This window comes from Budorcas taxicolor, chromosome 1 (assembly GCF_023091745.1).
Source record: "Budorcas taxicolor isolate Tak-1 chromosome 1, Takin1.1, whole genome shotgun sequence".
In the NCBI taxonomy this organism is placed as follows: Eukaryota; Metazoa; Chordata; class Mammalia; order Artiodactyla; family Bovidae; genus Budorcas; species Budorcas taxicolor.
Window position 1 is genome coordinate 121,490,259 of NC_068910.1, and position 24,703 is coordinate 121,514,961.

The 24,703-nt window shown below is 41.1% G+C and overlaps 1 protein-coding gene across 1 annotated transcript in view; it reads left to right on the forward strand.

Moving 5' to 3' along the window:
- TMPRSS7 (transmembrane serine protease 7) overlaps positions 1-24,703 on the forward strand; it is a 51,706-nt gene that overhangs the window by 20,725 nt on the left and 6,278 nt on the right. Inside the window, exons 9-15 of the mRNA XM_052643792.1 lie at positions 2,126-2,238; positions 12,320-12,426; positions 16,473-16,609; positions 18,507-18,614; positions 21,101-21,211; positions 22,114-22,230; positions 23,222-23,393. Coding sequence (XP_052499752.1) covers positions 2,126-2,238; positions 12,320-12,426; positions 16,473-16,609; positions 18,507-18,614; positions 21,101-21,211; positions 22,114-22,230; positions 23,222-23,393 — 865 coding nt within the window. The remainder of the gene's footprint in view (positions 1-2,125; positions 2,239-12,319; positions 12,427-16,472; positions 16,610-18,506; positions 18,615-21,100; positions 21,212-22,113; positions 22,231-23,221; positions 23,394-24,703) is intronic.

Sequence of the window (24,703 nt, forward strand, 5' to 3'; positions counted from 1 at the left end):
TGTAGGAAGCAACTACCATTGGTAGAGTTGGAGGAACAAATAAAAGCAATTGGAGTGATTACAGTTTAGGACTTGGAGGAGACGGTCTGTGGAATGAAATTCAGGCCTCTGAGGAGGGGGTCCTGCCTAGCTGGTGTTCATGTCTATGATTTTGGAAGTTCATTAAGTTGGGACCCAGGCCTCTGAGGGGAGGGTGCGAGACAGCTGAGCTGGTCTTTCAGGGAGACACAATAAAGTGGAAGTGGGAAAACTGCTAGCAGTATTCAACTCTGCTACAAGAAGGAAGAGAACCTGCAGGGGTGAAGTGGCATTGCTGGGGTGACACTCCCAGAAATAAGAAACACACAAGTCCTGTTCTTCCTCTCCAGATTTCTAGCCTCTCTTTAGCACCCCTTACTATACTTGTCTGCTAAATTGCTTCAGTCCGACTCTTTGCAACCCTACGGGCTGTAGTCCTCTAGTCTCTTGTGTCCATGGGATCCTCCCGGCAAGAATACTGAAGTGGGTTGCCATGCCCTCTCTAGGGGATCTTCCCGACCCAGGGATCGAACCCTCATCTCTCACGTCTCCTGCATTGGCAAGTGGATTCTTTACCGCTAGTGCCTCCTGGGAAGCCCTCTGGCAGAGTCTATCAGGGGGTAAAAGAAAGAAGTTTGCAGAGTGCCAGACCAGCCTTGAAGAGCAGAGAGGGATGGGTTTGGAGCTGAGGGACAGTAGTGTGGTAGAGCACATCCTTTTAGCACATTCTTTTGTGAATTCTCATTTACAATAATGCACACGTGTACCAGGCTTCCCAGGTGGTGCTAGTCTAAAGAAGCAGCCTGCCAATGCAGGAGACATAAGAGATGTGGGTTTGATCCCTGGGCCAAGAACGTCCCCTGCAAGAGGATGTGACAACCCATTCCAGTGTTCTTGCCTGGAGAATCCCATGAACAGAGGAGCCTGGCAGGCTACAGTCCATAAAGTCGCAAAGAGTCGGACACAACTGAAGTGACTTAGCATGCGTGCACATGAATGCCATCCTAGAAGGTGCTTGTGATGCAAAACCCAGAGGTTTTCTAGTGAGCACAAAGTGACCTTTCCCTTCATTCTTCTTTTTTTGACTTGGGTTGAAATGGTCAAACAGAACAGAATGAAAAGAGCCCTTACTGAAACTCTCATGTTTTTGTAACATTTGTTGCCTTGGAAACTGCTCAAATCTTACAGATTTTGCTGACTTCATTATGAACATCAACAGAAAGATCAGAATGGGAGATGAGGGTGAGGAGGGAAGAGAATTTGGCTTAAATAGATGGTGAGAGCTACAGGTTCATTGATATTTTAGGGCACTGGCTCATTTTGATAAATTTTTACAAAGCCGAATGTAAAATTAATTTATTGAACAAAATTGAACTCGATATTTCAATTGTTGCTTTGAAAGTTATCTGTAACTTCAATGGTTAAAAAAAGAATTATAACAGAAATATGGTACTAGAATTTGTCTGTTCACTAAAAATATACTTATTGAATGTCTGTTGTATGCCAGGAACTACTTAGGTGTTAGGAAAATAATAAGCAAAATAGATTAAAAAATCAGTGCTCTTAGACAGCTTATATTCCAGCAGAAGGATGACCATATCAGTAAGAATAGATGTTTAGATTGTCTTAAAGAGTGTAACATGTTACGTAAACTGGGTATACCCTTGATAACAAATACACACTAATTTGAACAAAATTAACTCAGAGCTTTAGAAATATATATTTATAGTGCTGTATGTCAAAATATATACACAGGGTTAATATTTTAATTATAGCTCTAATTTTAATTATTATTATTTTAATTTAATATTTAAATTAAAATTAAACTGGAAGAAAAAATATATTTAAACCATGTATTTTAAAGAAAGAAATAGCATCCTATAGATCTGTAACCAAAATAAAATTTTTGAAAACAAGTGTAAACTTTGAAGAATATAATAGCTATATATCCTAGGGTACTATATCTTTTTAAAAAGTAGTTTACATTTCAAAGATAAGTATTTATTGGTCAAGAGAATGTGTATTTATAATTAAAGAAATGTATACTAGTTATTTCTCATAATTTCACAACTGCAAATCACTGTGTGTTACTGGATATTTTTTTCAGAATGTGAAAACACAGTGTTGGTCAAAGAAATCACTGGTTTTGAAGGGAAATTTTCAAGTCCATATTACCCAAGCTACTATCCTCCGAAATGCAAGTGTACCTGGAAATTTCAGGTAGCCTAGTTTTACCACTATCTTAGAAAAAATATTGTTATCTTATTCTTAGTAACAATTTATTTCTGAATTTAATTATACTGATTGTTTAAATTATTGAAAAGAATGTTAGTTTTATAATATTTAAGCTTTATTAAAATATTTTACCTATAACATTCAAGTTTGTTGTAATTTCAGCTTGTTTCCCACAAATTAACTGCTGTTTGCAGCCTGGAGCTTACTTGTCCAGTTTCTTATTTTGTTTGTATTAAAAAATGCAGGCTTCCCTGGTGGCTCAGATGGTAAAGAATCTGCCTGCAATGTGGAAGACCCTGGATTGGGAAGATTCCCTGGAGAAGGGAATGGCTACCCACTCGAATATTCCAGGGGCTTCCCTGATGGCTCAGATTGAAAAATGCAAAGACATTATTATAGGATCAAACAACTTATTTTATTATGATCGAGCTCATTTATTATTAATTTTTAATTACTTCATTGGCAAGAATAATTTAAAAAATAAAAATTGAATTAAGCAAGAAATGGCAACCCACTCCAGTATTCTTGTCTGGGGAATCCAATGGACAGAGGAGCCTTGAAGGCTACAGTCCATGGGGTTGCAAAAAGTCAGACACGATTTAGTGATTAAAACAAACAAAAAACATATATATCATTGTATAAACAAATCAGTACAAATTTATATGAAATATATACAACTTCTTCTAGTGCTAGACAGGGAGTTCCTGGTTTTTGTTTGTTTCTCTGTTTGTTTTAAAAATCTCAGTTTGTTACCTATTTTTCCTTCTTCAACTTAATATTCATGTAGCGGGAGATAACTGGAGAAGGAAATGGCAGCCCACTCCAGTGTTCTTGCCTGGAGAATCCCAGGGACGGAGGAGCCTGGTGGGCTGCTGCCTCTGGGGTCGTGCAGAGGCGGACATGACTGAAGCAAATTAGCAGCAGCAGCAGTAGAGGGAGACAGGGCAAGGTGTCACCTTTGCTTTTCCAGCGTATGCATATGAAGGAATTTTTGTGAGACCGTCCAGTGTCTATGAGATGTAGATATTGGATGTAAGCAGCAGGCACTGTCTAGCTTGCATTCAATCAGCATGTTGTTATTAAATGCCTGCTATGTGTCAGGCAGTATTCTAGACACTAGGATCCATGAAGTCTGACAAACACACACACACACACACACACACACAAGCTCTGCTCTCAGGGAATTCACTATAAAGTAGAGGGAGTCGGGTGACAACCAAATAAACAAGTAAAATGTTTAAAGATCCATAGAGTGAAAGCCATGGCTTTTCCAGTAGTCATGTGCAAATGTGAGAGTTGGACATAAAGAATGCTGGAACTTAAGAATTGATGCTTTGGAATTGTGGTGCTGGAGAAGACTCTTAAGAGTCCCTTGGACTGCAAGGAGATGAAACCAGTCAATCCTAAAGGAAATTAACCCTAAATATTCATTTTAAGGACTGATGCTGAAGCTCCAATACTTTGGCCACCTGATGTGAAGGGTCATTTGAAAAGACCCTGATGCTGGGAAAGGAGAAGAGGGTGGCAGAGGATAAGATGGTTGGATGGCATTACCAACTCAACAGACATGAGCCTGAGCAAACATGTTTGCTAGGAGATGGTGAAGGACAGGGAGGCCTGGTGTGCGCAGTCCATGGACTTACAAAGAATTGGACATGACCAAGCACCTGAACAACAGCAACAAAAATGTTTATAGCGCATTCCATGATGGTAGAATGCTGTGGAGAATGAAGCTGGGGAGGGGCTTTGTAGCGGAGTCGGGGTGGGGGTGTGAAAGGTAGGAAGTCAGGGATTTGTTGTCTCAAATAGGATGATCAGGGAAAGCCTCACTGACAAGGGGACATTTGCACAGAACCCTGAGACACAAGGGAACTAACCTGGTGTGTGCTGAGGGCAACAGTGTTGCAGGCAAAGGGAAAAGCCAAGGCAAAGTCTCCCAGGCAGGAGCCTGCTTACTGCTCATGTAGGATTTGTACAAGGTCATAACCGTTAAATACTGAAATAATTTCATTAGACCCAAATCTGTACTTGGTGTCAATGTCCTGCCAGCATGCATCCTTAAATTATTTTTTAATCATTATCATAAACATTTAAAATATATTTAAGACATAAAGGTGCTGAACTCTGGCTCACTGCCAGATTCTCGGTGCCTCGGAAGCACAAGCTCAGAGCTTCAGGTGGCTAGCTAATATGAAGGTGGGGGAGGCGGGAAGAGGGAAAGAGAAGATGAGAAGGGCTGGGGAAAGAGGAGGGAAAGACATCAAATCTGTCTCTTCAATCTCTTTAATGAACAGTTATCTTCTATATAATATCTAGAATAAGAAAGGGGTTTCCCAGGTGGTGCTAGTGATAAAGAATCTGCCTGTCAATGTAGGAGACGCAGGAAACACAAGAGACGCAAGTTCCATCCCTGGGTCGAGAATATTCCCTGGAGTAGGAAATGGCAACCTACTCCAGTATTCTTGCCTGGGAAATAAAAGGGCAGAGGAGCTAGGAGGGCTATAGTCCCTGGAACTGCAAAGGGTCAGACATGACTGTGACTAAACACACAGAACAAGAAAGACTCCATTTCTAAAACCTCCAGGTGATTTTGAAATTCTTTTTGAGGTAACACAGCTATTGATCCCATGTATAACTTAAAAGTTCCTAAACATTGCTGTGATTAAGTTTTAGTTTAAGGTACAAATAAAAATCACTCTATCTATCAGATCTAGGCCCTTAAATCTGTTTCTCACTTCCACTGTATAATCATAAGGGATTTGATTTAGGTCATACCTGAATGGTCTAGCGGTTTTCCCTACTTTCTTCAATTTAAGCCTGAATTTGGTAATAAGGAGTTCATGATCTGAGCCACAGTCAGCTCCTGGTCTTGTGTTTTTTGACTGTATAGAGCTTCTCCATCTTTGGCTGCAAAGAATATAATCAATCTGATTTAGATGTTGACCATCTGGTGATGTCCATGTGTAGAGTCTTTCGTGTTGTTGGAAGAAGGTGTTTGCTATGACGAGTGCATTTTCTTGGCAAAACTGTATTAGTCTTTGCCCTGCTTCATTCTGCATTCCAAGGCCAAATTTGCCTGTTACTCCAGGTGTTTCTTGACTTCCTACTTTTGCATTCCAGTCCCCTATGATGAAAAGGACATCTCTTTTGCATGTTAGTTCTAAAAGGTCTTGTAGGTCTTCATAAAACCATTCAACTTCAGTTTCTTCAGCGTTACTGGTTGGGGCATAGACTTGGATAACTGTGATATTGAATGGTTTGCTTTGGAAACGAGCAGAGATCATTCTGTCGTTTTTTAGATTGCATCCAAGTACTGCATTTTGGACTCTTTTGTTGACTCTGATGGCTACTCCATTTCTTCTGAGGTATTCCTGCCCGCAGTAGTAGATATAATGGTCATCTGAGTTAAATTCACCCATTCCAGTCCATTTTAGTTCGCTGATTCCTAGAATGTCGATATTCACTCTTGCGATCTCTTGTTTGACCACTTCCAATTTGCCTTGATTCATGGACCTGACAGTCCAGGTTCCTATGCAATATTGCTCTTTACAGCCTTGTACCTTGCTTCTATCACCAGTCACATCCACAGCTGGGTATTGTTTTTGCTTTGGCTCCATCCCTTCATTCTTTCTGGAGTTAGTTCTCCACTGATCTCCAGTAGCGTGTTGGGTACCTACTGACCTGGGGAGTTCTTCTTTCAGTATCCTATCCTTTTGCCTTTTCATACTGTTCATGGGGTTCTCAAGGCAAGAATACTGAAGTGGTTTGCCATTCCCTTCTCCTGGCATGGCTTAGTTTCATTGAGTTAGACAAGGCTGTGGTCCTAGTGTGATTAGATTGACTAGTTTTCTGTGTAAGGTTTCAGGGATCAAGACCATCCCCATGGAAAAGAAATGCAAAAAAGCAAAATGGCTGTCTGGGGAGGCCTTTCAAATAGCTGTGAAAAGAAGAGAGGTGAAAACCAAAGGAGAAAAGGAAAGATAAAAGCATCTGAATGCAGAGTTCCAAAGAATAGCAAAAAAAGATAAGAACGCCTTCTTCAGCGATCAATGCAAAGAAATGGAGGAAAAGAACAGAATGGGAAAGACTAGAGATCTCTTCAAGAAAATCAGAGATACCAAGAGAACATTTCATGCAAAGATGGGCTCAATAAAGGACAGAAAAGGTATGGACCTAACAGAAGCAGAAGATATTAAGAAGAGGTGGCAAGAATACATGGAAGAACTGTACAAAAAAGATCTTCACGACTCAGATAATCATGATGGTGTGATCACTCATCTAGAGGCAGACATTCTGGAATGTGAAGTCAAGTGGGCCTTAGAAAGCATCACTACGAACAAAGCTCATGGAGGTGAAATTCCATTTCAAATCCTGAAAGATGATGCTGTGAAAGTGCTGCACTCAATATGCCAGCAAATTTGGAAAACTCAGCAGTGGCCACAGGACTGGAAAATGTCAGTTTTCATTCCAATCCCAAAGAAAGGCAATGCAAAAGAATGCTCAAACTACCGCATAATTGCACTCATCTCACATGCTAGTAAAGTCATGCTCAAAATTCTCCAAGCCAAGTTTCAGCAATATGTGAACTGTGAACTTCCAGATGTTCAAGCTGGTTTTAGAAAAGGCAGAGGAACCAGAGATCAAATTGCCGACATCTGCTGGATCATCGAAAAAAGCAAGAGAGTTCCAGAAAAACATCTATTTCTGCTTTATTGACTATGCCTAAGCCTTTGACTGTGTGGATCACAATAAACTGTGGAAAATTCTGAAAGAGATGGGAATACCAGACCACCTGACCTATCTCTTGAGAAATCTGTATGCAGGTCAGGAAGCAACAGTTAGAACTGGACATGGAACAACAGACTGGTTTCAAATAGGAAAAGGAGTACGTCAAGGCTGTATATTGTCACCCTGCTTATTTAAGTTATATGCAGAGTACATCATGAGGAACGCTGGACTGGAAGAAACACAAGCTGGAATCAAGATTGCTGGGAGAAATATCAATAACCTCAGATATGCAGATGACACTACCCTTATGGCAGAAAGTGAAGAGGAACTAAAAAGCCTCTTGATGAAAGTGAAAGAGGAGAGTGAAAAAGTTGGCTTAAATCTCAACATTCAGAAAATGAAGATCATGGCATCTGGTCCCATCACTTCATGGGAAATAGATGGGGCAACAGTGGAAACAGTGTCAGACTTTATTTTTTTTGGGCTCCAAAATCACTGCAGATGGTGACTGCAGCCATGAAATTAAAAGACGCTTACTCCTTGGAAGGAAAGTTATGACCAACCTAGATAGCATATTCAAAAGCGGAGACATTACTTTGCCGACTAAGGTCCGTCTAGTCAAGGCTATGGTTTTTCCTGTGGTCATGTATGGATGTGAGAGTTGGACTGCGAAGAAGGCTGAGCACCGATGAATTGATGCTTTTGAACTCTGGTATTGGAGAAGACTCTTGAGAGTCCCTTGGACTGCAAGGAGATCCAACCAGTCCATTCTGAAAGAGATCAGCCCTGGGATTTCTTTGGAAGGAATGATGCTAAAGCTGAAACTCCAGTACTTTGGCCACCTCATGCGAAGAATTGACTCACTGGAAAAGACTTTGATGCTGGGAGGGATTGGGGGCAAGGGGAGAAGGGGACGGCAGAGGATGAGATGGCTGGATGGCCTCACTGACTCGATGGACGTGAATCTGAGTGAACTCCGGGAGTTGGTGATGGTCAGGGAGGCCTGGCGTGCTGCGATTCGTGGGGTTGCAGAGTCAGACATGACTGAGCAACTGAACTGAACTGAACAAATACAAATATCATATCACTTTCTGTTTCACTGAATCAAGGGTTAGAAATGCTGAATAAAAGGAAATCTTCATAAGGAAAAGAGCCTGGGGGTGGGAAATGGGAAATGAGAGACAGGAAATACTGGGGACAGACTTTTGGGATGACACCATTTCTCAGAGATCAAGGTCAGTCCTTCTCAATGTGAAGGTTAAATAAAGCTGTTCCTTCCTTAGAAAGCTTTGAGCAGCCACTGATAGCTGCGTGAGAGCATGCTTCGGAATGGAAATCATGTAAAAAATAATTTGTCACCTGCAAAATAACTTTGCCTTTATTAAAAATGATTAAGAACCAGATGACTTAAGCAGCAAAAATACTGACTCAAGTCATGATAAACCTTTTTTACGCAAGAGTTGATTATGTCATCCTTCTTAGTGCTTGGTCCAATTTCCAAATCTACCAAAGAACAATCAATTCCCTTTGCCAACTCACTTTCAGCTGAGTTTTTAAGGTCTTATTTATCTGAGAAAGTTTAACTCTTGCTCCAACTTAGAGCCCACCTGATTCTTCTCCCAAGCTCTCCTTCCTGTTCATTCAATGAACAATTGTAGACTGTCGGCTACGTGTCAGGCACTGTACCTGTAGGGGGTTGCCTAGTAGCAAGGTGACCAAAGTCCTTGGCAGAGCTTGTAGACTACAGAGAAGGGAGATATTAAATCAGAAAAACGAAAAAAGGACTTTGAGGTTATAATATGTGGTCTACTTTTGTTTAGTGTGCTCAGTGGCTTCGACTCTTTGTGACCCCATGGACTGTAGCCCACTAGTCTCTCTGACCGTGGGATTTTCCAGGCAAGAGTACTGGAGTGGGTTGCCACGCCCTTCTCCAGGGGATCTTCCCAACCCAGGGATATAACCAAGTCTCTTACTGCTCACTAGTGCCACCTGGAAAGCCCCACTTTTGTCTAGTACTTTAGTGCTTTCAGCACACATACATTTTGCTCCTCAAAATATAGCTCTGATGTAGGGTAGATACTCTAGTTATGGTTTATAGATAAGAAAACAGAAATGGGGGCAAATCATTTGCCAGAAGCCACTCCAATAGTGAGCAATCCACGTGGAATTAGAAGGAATCATGCCTCCTCCATAAATAAATTCAGCAGCCCCTGCTTTTCTGGGCTCCTAAAGATGTTCAGACCCTAAAGAAGGCAGAAAGCCAAAGAACTGATGCCCTCAAACTGTGCTTCTGGAGAAGACTCCTAAAAGTCCCTTGGACAGCAAGGAGATCAAACTATTCAATCTTAAGGGAGAGCAACCCTGAATATTCACTGGAAGGACTGATGCTAAAGCTGAAGCTCCAGTATATTTTGGTCATCTGATGCAAATAGACAACTCATTGGAAAAGTCCCTGATGCTGGGATAGATCGAGGGCAGAAGGAGAAGGGGGTATCAGGCAATGAGACGGCTAGATGGCATCACTGATACAATGAACATGAACTTGGGCAAACTCTGGGTGATGGTGAGGGACAGGCAGCCCTAGTGTGCTGCAGCCCATGGGGCTGCAAAGAGTAGGACACAACTGGGCGACTGAAAAACAACAACAGAGATGTTCAGCTCCCCTGTGTGTCATAACGATCACTTCACTGAACATTCACCTCCCTCTCTTCCGTTTCTCTTCTCCAAATGATCAGTTTTGCTTTAGAGTCTCAGAAGCAAAGAAAGAAGCTGTCTTCTGAGTTGTTTTATCACAGATATTATCAGCCAAACACCCTGTACAATTAGGTATGTTCTGCCCGACACAAGCAGGGATCACCGTGGGCCATGGGCGTTCACCTCCTCATGTCAGATGGGATTCCCAGAAGGAAATCTCTCTTCCATGCTTCTGTGGCAAGCATCTTTGCTGCAGAATTCTCCAGTGTTCATCTGAAGTTCATCTGAGCTGTGTGGACACAACCATTGGCGAGCTAGGGGTAACTGAAGATAAGGCATGTCCTGCATTCTGTCATCATCATTGACTAGAGAAATATTTAAATACAGCAGGTCCAGATCAGGAAAATTCCTCCCCTTACTTGGTTCAAGTTCACAAAGAAAAGGCAGGGGCTGGCCAATGGGAATAGAGAGTATAGGACGTAGAAGGAGATAGTGCACTTAGTAGGTTGTTCATGTTTCTTGTTCATTTGTCAAAATAACTTGCAACGCTTTGTGAAACTGCCCTTTGCCCCTCCATGTATCACAGTAATATCAACAGCTCCTCCTGGTTAATCTGGGTCTGAAAGTAGAAAGTGTGCCATTCTGTGTCAGTGGAATTAGTGTGCAAGGGGACATATTTCATTTCACTGTAGTCAGGCTTTGTTCTGGGGAGAGGGGGTAGTGGTGCCTATAAAGCCATTTTGTTTTGGTGCCCTGGGACTCAGTGAAAATGCCTAAGCGAGTTTGTTAGTGGAGGATTACACGGGAATATGTTCTTATGCTGTACAATTTAATTGATTCTTTGAAGAGTTTACTATCTCTTAGTTTGCATTTTTTTTTTTTTAGTATAAAGAAATAGATGACAAGTGGAAAAAATGTGATATGTGTTCTCATGAGTCTTATGGTGAATAAAAAACAATCCTGTTGAGTTCCTAACATGGATCTCTACTTGGGACTAAGGAAAAGGAGGCCTTCAGAGACATGCAGGACTGGTTTGGACATGCAGGAGTAGGTCATTTCTTAACCTTGGGAAGGTTACTTGTTTTTGGTTAGCCTAGAGTTCTTCTTCTGTAGGATGGGTATCATACTACCTGCCTAACGGTGATGTTGTGACATTTAAATCGGAGTCACAAAGTACCCAACCCATTCCCTCTCAAAGGTAGGCTAAAGGGGAAAATCTACTATATTTAAACACAGATTAGAAAGAAGCACACCACACGGCAAAGAAACTGTAACGTGAAATATGATGACATAACTGAAAAACCAAATGTCTGTCAGAGAAATAACAGCCAATGGACAAAATTCATATGTTAAAAGAACAAGACAGTAAGGTCGAATCGCAAAATATTGCCTAAAACTTACCTATATGCTGTTTTTAAAACACAAAATGAATTTAAAAAGTGATTTACTAAATCTGAAAATAAAAATAGGCATTTATACCAGACCACATAATCAATAAGAAAGCAGAGATCTCAACCTTAACGCCAGACAACGCTTAAATCAGGGCATGCAGTGAGAAAAGGAAGGCAATCTACAGTGATAAAGAAGACAATCCACCCAGGGATCTAAGAACTACAAGTATTTATACACCAAAGGACATAGTATTATTGCTTGTAAAACTTATAGGAAGTACACAGAGAAGTGGAGAGTGCTTCAATAAGAGGTTTTTCTTTTTCTTGGCTCATGATAGAGGCAGTGAGGGCGGAGGTCAACAAATAAGGCTAGGAAGAGTATTAAATCATACAAATAATAAGTGTGGTAATATATGTATAAACAGAAATTACCTTCCTTTGCAAAATGACCTTGGCGACTTCATACATTTGATCACAACAAAATTCTTGGTAAATTAAAAACTTAAAAGCTACACTGCAATAAATAATCTCTTATCTAACTTGGATAGAATTAAAACTTGAAAATAAGGAAACCAAAATTCTACTCTCTAAAATGTGAGAACTCACTCTTAATCCCTGGATCAAACATAAAACAAGTATTGTGGCATATCAGATGTGCTGTATGTGCGTAGCATACAATACCACAACAAGGCCAGTTGCATTTTGTGTGTGTGTTCACTTGTGCATGTACCAAATAGGAAACTACTTCTCGCGTTTGATCTTTTCTGATAATAGTGGTGACTCATTTACTGCCTTCCGGAATACCAAGGTTTACTATAAAGAGGATATTGATTCATTCTTCCCTTTTCTAAAGAATCAGAATAGTGTCTTAATAAACTATGACATTATTGTATCCAGGGAGGAAAGTGTGTACACTTGCTAACAAGTGGGTGTTTTCAAAGTTGAGCTCATTTACTAGGAGGAAGCAGAAATGTAGAGATGAACTAATGCGTCTATCCCAGGTTTATCACACTGGTGTCTCACAGCTGCTCCCTAAGCACTGAGTGGTTCACTTCCATCTCCCTCATATTTTCCTTGGGTCGGCATGTTCAGGGCAACTGGTCTACCTCACCAAGTGCCACAGGGCACAAAGAATAAACTGCCTTTAAAACAGCAAGCCCAGGGAGTGAGTTCCAAGTAACAAAATCTTCGTCTGAAACACATTCTTCAATTGAATCATTTTTCTGACACTGACTTACCTTTGTTTTTCATAGTCTCCCCTGTCAACTCTTGGCATAGCACTGAAATTCCATAACTATTCAATAACCAAGAAGAGTATGAAAGGCTGTGACCATGGATGGTGGGAAATCAATGAGCACATGTAAGTGTTTACCATATATGAAGAATTTAATGAAAAGCCTTGCCCAGAAGTTTAAAGCCTTGGATTTCTTCTCTCCAAAGAGTTTTCACTTTGCTATTTACAGACAGGGGAACTGAAAATATAGGAGTTAAGTAATTTTCTCTAGGTTGCTCAGCTCATAAAGTATTAAGCCAGGATTCATAAATCCCTGTTTCCATCACTGCTCTGTGCTGTTGCGCTATGGATATACACACTCTGTACTTTGCAAGAATAATTGGTAGATAAGGCATTGCAGTCCTGAAGGAAAATAGTAAAGAGAAGCCTTGGTGATTATAAAAGCTAGAAACCATTAGCCAATTCTGTGCCATAGGAGAAAGAAACTGAGAGAAATCTAGGTGTCTGGGCTTCCTGAATTGACCTAGTAAGTCCTCACTCTTTCCCTTAATTCATTCTTTAGTTGTTCCTACTGTTTATTTGCTTCTAAAGTTAAAATAGGTCTCATATTTTAAAAAATTACAGGATGCCCTGTTTTTGCCAATTAGCTTCTCAGTTTACTTTAAAGATACTTGTGAAGTTAGCCTGAGAAATCTGTCTGCTGACTCTTTGCTCCTTGCTCTTCCATGAATGAAACCTTCCCTTTCTGCTCAGAAGTTTCTGAGCAAACTTCTTCTATTTTCTTTAGACTCTTAGATGATTTTCCAAGAGACCCGGATTTGATATCTGGGTCAGAAAGATCCCCTGGAGGAGGAAATGGCTACCCACTCCAGTATTCTTGCCTGGAGAATTCCATGGGCAGAGGAGCCTTGCGGGCTAGAGGACATGGAGTCACATAGAGTCAGACATTACTCAGAGACTAGCATTTTTACTTTTATTTTCTGCTTGTTTTAAAGGTTTTCTTGGAGCCATTATTAATATGTGGCCTGTACTCCCTTGGAAAGTATTTTTGAATCAAGTGTCTATTATGCAGGAGGCAGAAGACCTAGGTTCAAGTTGCAGCCCTGTTATTTAGTAGCTATATTAACTAGGACAAATTATTTAATTGCTTTGCTTGTCAGTCTGTAAAATGAGGTAATAAAGTGGAGTTTTTTTCAGTAAGCATTCAGAGAAATGATGCTTATCATACATCAAAATATATTAACTATGATTAATATGATTAAGATTGCTGAGGAAATGACATCAGATGCATAAATACTGTGAATATGCCCCAAGGCTTTAAAGATACTGCATTTTGGTATTTAATTAGAGGTCCAGAACACAAATCTTTAGAAATCTTTTGTAAACTTATATGCTTAAAGCAGTCCTTTGAAAAATGGGATACTTCCCTCACCGAAGTAACAACCTCTACCACTCACGATGTATTGCTGCCAAAATATGGACGGTTTCCTCCCACAAATACCGGGAAAGCTCTCTGCCCTAAATACTTTTCCTGAAGGGCCAGTTCTTCCCCTTGTCTTGTGGGTTGGCTGAAATCCTATCAGATTCTTTTGATACTAGTGGTATCCAAAGGATTTTAAATGCCAGCCCTTTTCATTATCAGTTCTTTTCATCAGAAAGGCTCTAATTGAACTAATTTCTGACACTTTGCTGCTAAGTAGCCTAAAAGCTTTGGAACTATAGTAGAGAAGGAAGAAAAAGCAATGCTGATACCAGGAAGCCTGGTGATCCTAAATTTAGAGAACACGGGGTAGCGTATGAGTGCTCAGGGCAACTGGAATGCAGTATACAAACCTGAAAAAGGAATAACCCTCCCTCAAAGCTTTGTACAACCAAGTTCCTGAGAGGAAGGCAGTTGGTTTGTTAGAAAGTGTAAAGATTTAGTATCTGTTGAAATGCTGAAGAATTGATGCTTTTGAACTGTGGTGTTGGAGAAGACTCTTGAGAGTCCCTTGGACTGCAAGGAGATCCAACCTGTCCATCCTAAAGGAGATCAGTTCTGGGTGTTCTTTGGAAGGACTGATGCTAAAGCTGAAACTCCAGTACTTTGGCCACCTCATGCGAAGAGTTGACTCATTGGAAAAGACCCTGATGGTGGGAGGGATTGGGGGCAGGAGGAGAAGGGGATGACAGAGGATGAGATGGCTGGATGGCATCACCGACTTGACGGACGTGAGTCTGAGTGAACTCCGGGAGTTGGTGATGGACAGGGAGACCTGGCGTGCTCCAATTCATGGGGTCTCAAAGAGTCGGACACGACAGAGCGACTGAACTGAACTGAACTCTATCCTAATCCTGTCTCTTCTTATTCGCTATTTGAATTTTAACAAATTACTTCACCTCTTACATCTCAGTTTTCTTACCTGTCACCTGTCTGTCCATGTAAACTAACACTTGCTTGGCTTATCAATCTCTCACTTTATTTTACATTCATTTCATAAACTACCACTATCAGTTCAGTCACTCAGTTGTGTCCGACTCTTTGTGACCCCATGGACTGCAGCACGCCAGGGCTCCTTGTCCATCACCAACTCCCAAAGTTCACTCAACCTCATGTCCATTGAATCAGGGATGCCATCCAACCATCTCATCCTCTGTCGTCCCTTTCTCCTCCTGCCTTCAATCTTTCCCAGCATCAGAGTCTTTTCAAAAGAGTCAGTTCTTCGCATCAGAACTTCCAGTATGCCTCCTTCCACACTGTCCCGTGTAAAGTCTAGCCCAAGCAAGGTTTCAAAGGTCCCTTTCCCCTTGACTTCTCCTTAACATCATAGTGAGGCTCATCTTTGCAAGAAAACTCTAGTAAATGTTAAAATCGCTATGAGATACTGATACGATCATCATCATATTAGAAAGCAGGATTCTGATTCCAAGATGAACACCTAGAGTAGACTCTGGACCCAAGAGCTTGACTCAGCTTTTAGGTGCCTTTTGGATGCTGGTTCCCACTTAGCCATTTGGGTCCTTGCAGCTCCTCATATCTCCAGAGCTGGTATATTCACCCATCAGCTCCTGAACTTCAGCCAAATGCAGAAGATTCGTCCTGAAATATACATGAATGCTTTGAATTGTGGGGCTTCCCTGATAGCTCAGTTGGTAAAGAATCCACCTGTAATGCAGGAGACTTGGGTTTGATCCCTGGGTTGGGAATATCCCTTGGAGAAGGGAAGGGTTACCCACTCCAGTATTCTGGCCTGGAGAATTCCATGGACTGTATAGTCCTTGGGGTTGCAAAGAGTTGGACACGACTGAGTGACTTTCACTTCACTTATTTTGATCTGTGAAATGATAGGATCTTCCCACTGAACAACAGCATCTGATCCATGGAACATGTGTGGTTCCCAAATGCTTTGGGGACCTGGAGTGATTGCCATTCACAGATTCCAAAGGAGAATGACCCCCCTCAAGCCTAGTGTTTATTGGTTCCCTTTGGAAACTTACATATTTCACCTGGAAAAGTCTTGACCACACAGGGCAGAGCCTAACATACCATGGGTACCCAGTGTATTAATAATTATACTTCATGTTCCACTAACCATAGTGCTCATATAATAAAAATTACTAATAAGAGGGACATTTTCTCCTAGCTGATAAGAAGAAATTGAAGTAGGCAAATATTGCAGCTAGATATCACTATTTTGAAACTTTGCCAAGGACAAGCCCTGAAGTTCACCAGAATTCAATTTAGACTGAAATATTGTTGTCTTTTGTTTTAAGTGTTGCTGAAATTTTTTGCATGCTTTTAATTTTAGTTGGTGGATTCTACTCTGTTCTGTAGAGAGGTTGGTAGCCGAACAAAGTAGGCAATTCTTTTTTTTGTTAGACTGTTATATATATGCTGAAAGAAGAGAGAAGACTAAGAGATATAAACCCATGTTTCTTCCAGTTTTAAGTATTGGTGAGGAAAGTAATAGGTAATAATGTTTAGAGCACTGCTGTTGTTTTATTTGTGGGCTTCCCTGTCGAGGGGACAGAAGTGACTCAGTCACAATAACTTGGCATAGGACGGATGACTACCATCAGCGTTACTATAAGCATCTCTGTTTACAAAGCTCAAATGACCAAAGTATCAGTGAGTTTGGTCAACAAGCAGTTGACACAGTCTCATACTGTGTGCCCCCAACCCTTGCTGGCAGGTACTGCGGCTCCTACATGGATCACCAGACGATTTTCCGCGTGCCCAGTCCTCTGGTTCACGTTCAGCTGCAGTGCAGTTCAAGGCTTTCGGACAAGCCGCTTTTGGTGGAATATGGCAGTTACAACATCAGTCAACGTAAGATGGAGATCAGCCCCTTAAGAAACCATAACGAAAGGTGAAACAGAGGCCAACATTTTATGACTCTAAACTTTGAGACTTTAAGGAATGAAAACTACTTCTTTACTTCTGCGATTGACTAGCCTACTTTTATAATAATATTTAAATAAATATATAGTAGAAACAAAATATATGATAAATAATACATACAATTATGTATTTATTCTGCTGAAGTTTAAATTATAGAAGAAATAATATAATTGCTTGCTATAATTGAAAAATAGAGTCTTACCTTATTCCTGAAATATCAGTTTCTTGATTCATTGTTCTTCTTGCTATCCATAATTTTTTGTAAATATGAGGTTTACACCATCACTTGGTGGATTGAAGGGCAATAGTTGCAATTCACTGTGGCCTCTGATACCCAAGGGGAGCTGGTCGTTCAAGGAGAGTCCAAATGTCAATCTTCAGAATGTTGAGCTTCACACTGAGAACTACTGGGAACATGGCCAGAAGGCAGTCAGCAGAAAAGGCAGTGTCTGAGGGAAGTCATTAGTGCTGGAGAGAGTAGACACTGACTCAGGAAATTCACGACCTGTTTTAAAAGCAGGGAAAGTAAGGGCTGACCACCTAGGAATCCATGAAGTTAAGACTTGAGAGAAAGCTCAGTTAGACCCTTCCATCTCTGCCAATACTAATATATCTCCTTCTGGATTCAGAGTGTTACACTTCTGAGTATCAGAATACTACAGTCACCAGTGAGGATAGAGGTAAATAGTAAGCTATCTTATTTTTAACTATTTTTTCGAACGATGAATATTTTCTAGGAACTTATCCTCTCCATTGTGTGCTATTGAGACAGTGGTTGACCTGACCCATGCACTATTCCTATTCATCTGCACAAAGCATAGACTAGGTAGCTTATAAAGAACAGAAATTTACTTCTCACTGTTCTAGAAGCTGGGCATCCAAGATCATGGTCCAGCCTGGTTGAAGGAGGGCCATCTTCTGGCCTCAGATTTCTCATTATGTCCTAGAGTAATGGAAGGAGTGAGGATGCTCTATGGGCCTATTATTGAAATAAAGGCACTCATCTCATTCATGAGGGCTCTGGTTCATCATTTATCACCTCCCAAAGGCCCCATCTCCTCCTACCATCACCTTGGGCATTAGGATTTCAACATATGAATTTGGAGGGTGACGAACACAGTCCTCTAGACCATGGCAGAGAGAAAACATTCATGATTACTATCATGTTTAGCTACAAGCCCAGGAGTAAGGACTCTGGGCCATGCAGGCAATGAATCTTTGATGAATAGCCTGGTTGAAGTGCCTTAGGAGTCCTGAGTTTTGAGAACAGTTGTTAATCTCTCTAGGTCCAACCTTTAAGATCAGTGGTTACTAATACATTTTATGGTAGAGATCACTTGAAAATGTAATTAAATGCACAGACTCAGAATGATGTATCTGATCATAGAGGATTCAGAGACACCAGAAAGCCATTTAAATTCCCCAGAAGCTCTAAAGACTGCACTCTGAGCCTACTAGATTCGAAGTCATGCTCCAGTTTTCTCTTTCTTCAAGTCTGGGATAAAGCCAAGACTCACATCCTTGCTGAGTCAAGGATGGAGGTGTAGGAGTTCGACTGTACATGGTGACCTGAGTGCAGTGTTGACTCAGCTTCTCGTGGATTCGTTTGCTTTCTTTGCTCTCTTAAATTCTCCTTTTTGCTCTTTCAAATATCAGCTATAGCTTTGCTTTGATGGAGAAATTGTATTATTACTGTTGCCACATTGCTACTCACATCACTTAGCAACTCACATTTCTTTGTTAATGTGTTCTGGTGTGTTTTAGGGACCCACACAAGATTTTTTTATTTATTTTTTTTATTTTTTAATTTTTTTATTGTCTCTAGCCTGTCCTGTTGGATCTTTCAGATGCTCCTCCGGTTTGTGTGTCCCTCAGGCACAGCGATGTGATGGAGTAAATGACTGCTTTGATGAAAGCGATGAACTCTTCTGTGGTGGGTATTCAAGCTTTTATTATGACTTTTCTTAGGAATAAGTAGCTTGCCAGGACCATTGTTGGTGCTGATACATATCCTGGTCTTTGTAGCTGTTGTCTATTGCCACATAACAAATTACCCCCCCCCACACCCCCAAACTCAGTGACTTATGACAATCATTTGCTCTAGATTATCCCTCTGTGGGTTGTCTGAGGTATGACTGATCTAGGCTGGACTCAGCTGGGTGTCATTACCTAAGCTGTGGGTCCTCCTGAGCTTGGTTCTTCTCAGGCTGGAGTCCGCTCTACTTCTCATGGTTCTTTTCCTCATTGAACTAGTGGACTGGCCACAGCAGTGGTAGAAACAAAGGAGGGGTGACCAAAAATACAAGTGTCCTCTTAAGTCCTGGGCTTGGAGCTGCAACGGTATTACTTGAGTCATATTCCATCAGTCAAATAGTGAGGCCAGAGTCAAGGGGCAGGGGAGTTTATTCTCCACACTTTGGGACCATGGCAAAGGTGGAGGTGCATAATACTACTCTAGGGAGTGAAGACCTGCGGCTGATAATTCAGTCTACCACAATCTTAAACATGATCCCATTTTAAAGCGTGGATTTTTCCTCTAGAAAGAAGTTCAGAATCTGTGGAGAAGTAAACTATTTCAGAATGCTCATTTATGGAGTACAGGTGTTAAAAATAAAAAGATTTTTTTTTTACCTGTGTAGTTTGCATCAATATCACAATGGTGATAATTAAATGGTATGGTATTGGATATTATTATTTGGGGGCAGAGAATCTCTGATTTGGCTTTTCATTACTATTTGCACATCATTTCTGAATCTATCTCCAGTTTCAGGGAGCAATATGGGGAGAATAGTTCACCAGACCATACACTGGTAACACTTTCTCCTAAAGATCGAGAGTTTGGGACTTCCCTGTGGTCCAGTGGCTAAGACTCCATGCTCCCGATGCAGGGGACCTTGGTTCGATCCTTGGTCAGGGAACTAGATTCCACGTGCTGCAAATAAGAGCTCGAATGCTGCAACTGAAGATCATGTGTGCTGCAAATAAGACTTGATGCAGCCCAAATAAATGAACAACTATTAAAAATAAATAGAGATCCAGAGTTTAACTCTAATATAATTGCTATGGTGAAGCTGTTTAATCTTTTCCATATTGTAGAGAAATATAAATAACTGAAAACTTATGACCTGTGACTCTACACCTTTTTTTATTGGCAAAACAAAATAAAACTCTCTTAACTTAGGCTTCATTAAGAATTTAAATCTATAGGATCTTCTATTTCTTAAGAAAATATATACTATTATATAGGGATTGAGGTTGCTTTTGTGTTTTATGTTATTATTTCCTATTAATGCATCACTTGATGCTCCAAGTGAAAGTGATTATTATTACTTTGTAATGAGAACCGTGTTTTAGTAATCATCATTTCTCATCATGCCATGTGGTAAGCTGTTCTCTAGGAGTTGACTAGATTACTAGGTACTCTCAGAGTAGATAAATGAACTATTTCAGAGCAGCAATGTCCTCCTTTCTGCTCCCCTCAAGATGTACCTTTGAAAAAAACAAGAGCAGATAACACAAATAATGACTTCTCAAAAAACCAGAAATGTCTAAGAAGTTATACCTTCTAAGAGTACTCACCAATATGTTGTATCTGTCACTGGTTTAAAGGAAATTCCTGAAAATATTTCAAAGAAGAAAAATTGTAATAAGATTTATACTGGTATTTCCTAATTCAGGAAATGAATGTCTCCAGGGTAAAATAATTTTAAAGAGAGTTTTCCTTACCAACAGACTACAAGTCTGTTGTTTTTTAAGATCTCACATTCGTTAATCTATTCAATAAGCTTTTAGTGAGCACCTACTATTTGATCGGGCTTCCCTGGTGGCTCAGTGGTAAAGAACCCACCTGCCAGTGCAGGAGATTGATCCCAGTGTCAGGAAGATCCCCTGGAGAAAGAAATGGCAACCCACTTCAGTATTCTTGCCTGGGAAACCCCATGGACAGAGAAACCTGGTGGGCTACAGTCCTTGGGGTCACAAAAAGTCAGACACGACTTAGCAACTAAACAATAACAACTGCTTAATCAAGCACTTGAAGTACAGAGATGAGTAAGACAAAATCCCCAATCTCAGGACACTCCATCTTGTTTAGGAAGGTAAACAAGTGCAATTTAGCTAACAGCTTATGATTTCTATTTTCCTTAAAATCTTATGTTACATTTAATTATAATTAAATAAACCACAAAAATGTAATATATTTACGCACAGCAAAAGTCAGATCTGACAAACTCAAAGTACAAAGAGTTACACTAAAGCTTAAACATCTACTTTTCCTCTTGGAGCCGTCAGTTTTGAGCAAACACCATTTTGTTTTGTTTAAATCATCTTAACCACTTGCGTGTTTCCAGGAGCACTGCTGGTCCTCAGGGGTCCTGCTGATGTCTTAGGCTCACCAGCTTCTGCCTGTTCTCCTTCCAGTGACTCTTAAACCTGCCTGCAATGCCAGCTCCTTCAGGCAGCACAGCCCTCTGATCTGTGACGGCTTCCAGGACTGTGAGGACGGCCAGGATGAGCAGAACTGCACTCACAGTGAGCGGGAGTGCTCTGCACTCTGCTGGTCTCCCTAGCACATTCTTTTTTTCCTTTTTTTCCAACTTTCCCATTTTATTATTTATTTATTTTAAATTAATTTATTTACTTTAATTGGAGGCTAAATACAATATTGTGGTGGTTTCTGCCATACATTCACATGAATCAACCATGGGTGTTTATGCCTTAGCACACTCTTCTAAGCCAAAATCAAAATATCTCTGTTGAGCTAGGGCAAGCGACTTGTCCTAGTTTCCCCACTGAAAGTCTCAGGTCCCAGGAATCCTCCTGGGCCCAGATAAAATGGATGAGTTGTTCACTAATAGGGGTGGAGTCTGCGCGTGTGTGTGGAGAGAGAAGAGGGAAAGAGAGAGAATACTGGAAGATTTTCCTTGCTGACGTAATTTTAATGTTGCTCTTGACTAAAGTATACTGTGGGTCGGATATAGAGGGATGTGCCAGATACCGTGATCGGGTATAGTCTACTTAGCCCCTATAAAAACACACACAGCCAGAGTTGTGAACAAATGTGCTGTATATTCACAAAATCTGTCCATCCTCCCCCTGCCCCCAATGGAATAAAAGGACTGAGTATGATCTTTGCTTTAAAATTTTCTTGGAGAACAAGACAAAGTAATGGCAAAGAGGGCATAGCTTAAGCCACTGATACAGCTTGGCATCTCCCCTACAGTGGAAGAAAGGAGAGGCTGTTGGATTGCTTCTCAACTAGTGCCTGCCTGCCTTTCTGTGGCTCTGCTGAGACACAGGGACAGGACTCTGTGGGGCTGCTTCAGTTCCCTCTGCCGTGTGCAGCAAATACTGACCCTGTGGCTAAGCCATCCTTGGTGGACGGAGCGCAGTGTCATTCTCTCAAATCAGCCTCTTCTTTTGTTCGTTTTTAGGTATTCCATGCAATGACAGAACTTTTAAGTGTGGCAATGATGTTTGCATTAGGAAACAAAATGCAAAATGTGATGGCAACATGGACTGTCCGGATAGGACCGATGAAGAAGGATGTCGTGAGTAGAAACACGTTCCTTTGGATCTTTTGTATTTCTCCCTCAGTCGACCTGTTTTTCATTTTCATTTCCTTCGTGGTATAATTCTCCTGGCAGAAGTTGCCACAGGCCAGGGAAGAATAGTAGATATTGGTGAACTGAATCTGAAATGGCTTCTCAGAATTAAAAATTCTAGACTGAATTCTTTCAATTATTTCTTAATTCTTAAGAATAAGAAATAATCAAAAATTACTTATTCTTTATTTTCTGCCTTCTTTCTTGATAATAACTATTCCCACACTAGGTGTTTACATACAGAACTCCCACTTTCTAATAACCCTAATCAAGGCATAAGCTCTTAAAAAAAAACCTATGAGAAAAGAAATAGGTACTGGAATGCTGTGGATGATTTTATTAATTATGCCTTATGTTGTGATCAATGTCAAGAGCTGGTTCTCTCTTTAGCTATGACCTGAGAACTGTAGTCTGCCATGTGTTATTATTAATTGCATGATCTCTAACTGGCCATGTGCCGGCATGTTAACTGCATGTCCTTCTCAACACTATTTACACTGGGAGATAATTGTTTTGATACCTAGTTTTTCTTAACTAGGTTTTCATTTGTTTTGGACTTACAATTCTCTCCCAAATCAACACAATTTCAAGGACACTCTTAATTCGGTTGCTTTTGGGACTAATCTTTCTTCTCTACCTAACACCCTGAACTCCACAGCTGCTGTTTCTATCGGTACAGCTGTTACTAATAGATCCCTTCCTCCCCACATGTGTATTACTGTACAGAGACTCTGCATCAAGGCCTGTTTTCAGGAGGCAGGTAGTGATTTGTTGGTGCTGGTTTCAGACAGACCCACGTATTGCCTCTCTAGATAAGCAAGGGATTTCCAGTTGCTTACCTGGTTAGTTACTTCCCAACCCAGCTCAAAATTTGACTGACTGCTTGGTTTTACTTCCAAGTCTGCCTTTAACTCATGGGACCCCTCCTCTCCTAAAGGCTGCACCAGCAGTTCCCCCACCCTCCACCGGATCATCGGGGGCACCGACACCCAGGAGGGGGGCTGGCCGTGGCAAGTCAGCCTCCACTTCGTTGGATCTGCCTACTGTGGCGCCTCAGTCATCTCCAGGGAGTGGCTCCTCTCTGCTGCCCACTGTTTCCATGGAAGCAGGTAGAGCATCTCAATTCTTACTCTGAAGTGACCACAGACCACAGAGCTACTCTGACATTGTGGGAAGAAGCTCGCACTTGGATCCATTCAATCAATTCAGTTGGTCATTCTTAATTTCGTTTTGTTTCTGTGACACCAATTGCATGCCGAATATTCTTTTTAAGTATTACTGACTTAAAGGGAAGGTCACAAAAGTGTATCAAGAATGAATAGGCTTTTACTAGGCTGAGAAAATGAGATAGCGCTTTCAAGTTGGAAGGAATTCTGTGGGAATGTGTGAAGACTGTGGAGTGTAGGAAAGTGTGGAGCACAGCACTGAGGGATGACTGAAGGAATGTGTGGAGCACAGCACTGGAGTATGGAGATCCCTACTCAGGGTGTGAAGGCAACGATTCTGTATCCAGTTTCCAGGGTGGTGGTGGGAAGGGTTCCCACACCCCCGAGCAATTGTCTGACACCAGCTAGGTGTACTGTAATTCAACTCAGTTCTGACTTTGTCTCCCCAGATAGACAGATTAAGCACTTTAGGGGCTCAGTCTAACAAATCTACTCCCCTTCCCCCAATTCAGACACTAGTAGAAAGTCCAGGTTGTCACCTGCACTTTTGACTGACTGGCTATAGAGTGTAGGTTCCAGTGACCCCCTCCTTGGATTTTACTAATTTGCTACAGCAGCTCACAAAACTCAGAGAAACATTTTACTTGCTGGCTTGCCAGTTTATTGTAACAAGATACAATTTGGGAACAGCCTGATGAAAGACATACATACGGTGAGGTATGAGAAGGAGTGCAGCTTTCCATGCATGGACAGTTTCACTCCCAATCTTCCCGTGTCTACCAACCTGGAAGCTCTCCAGACCTTTTGGGCTTTTATGGAGGCTTCCTGACACAGGCACGATTCATTGAATCATTGGTCACTGGACACAGATTCATCCTCTAACCCCTTCAGCCTTAGTTGCAGTCCCCAAGTAACCTCAGTAACATAACAAAAGACACTTTGGTCCCTCTCATCACTTAGGAAATTCTACGAGTTTTAGGAGCTCTGTGCCAGGAATGGAAGGATGACCAAATGTATATTTTTTATTATAAATCACAGTATCAGAGAGAAGGATCACAAACAAGTCCTTTAGTGTAATTGTTGGGAGGGCTCTGTCTGCCCTTACCAATGGGATTATCGTGGGCCAGACATTCTCCCCGCTAAGGGTGAAAAAAAAGCTCAGACAACAACTTCACTTAAAATGTAACCTTATTTGGAACCGGCTGAATCCTAGGTACAAAAATATATCAATTGTTTCTCACTTAGAATTTTTA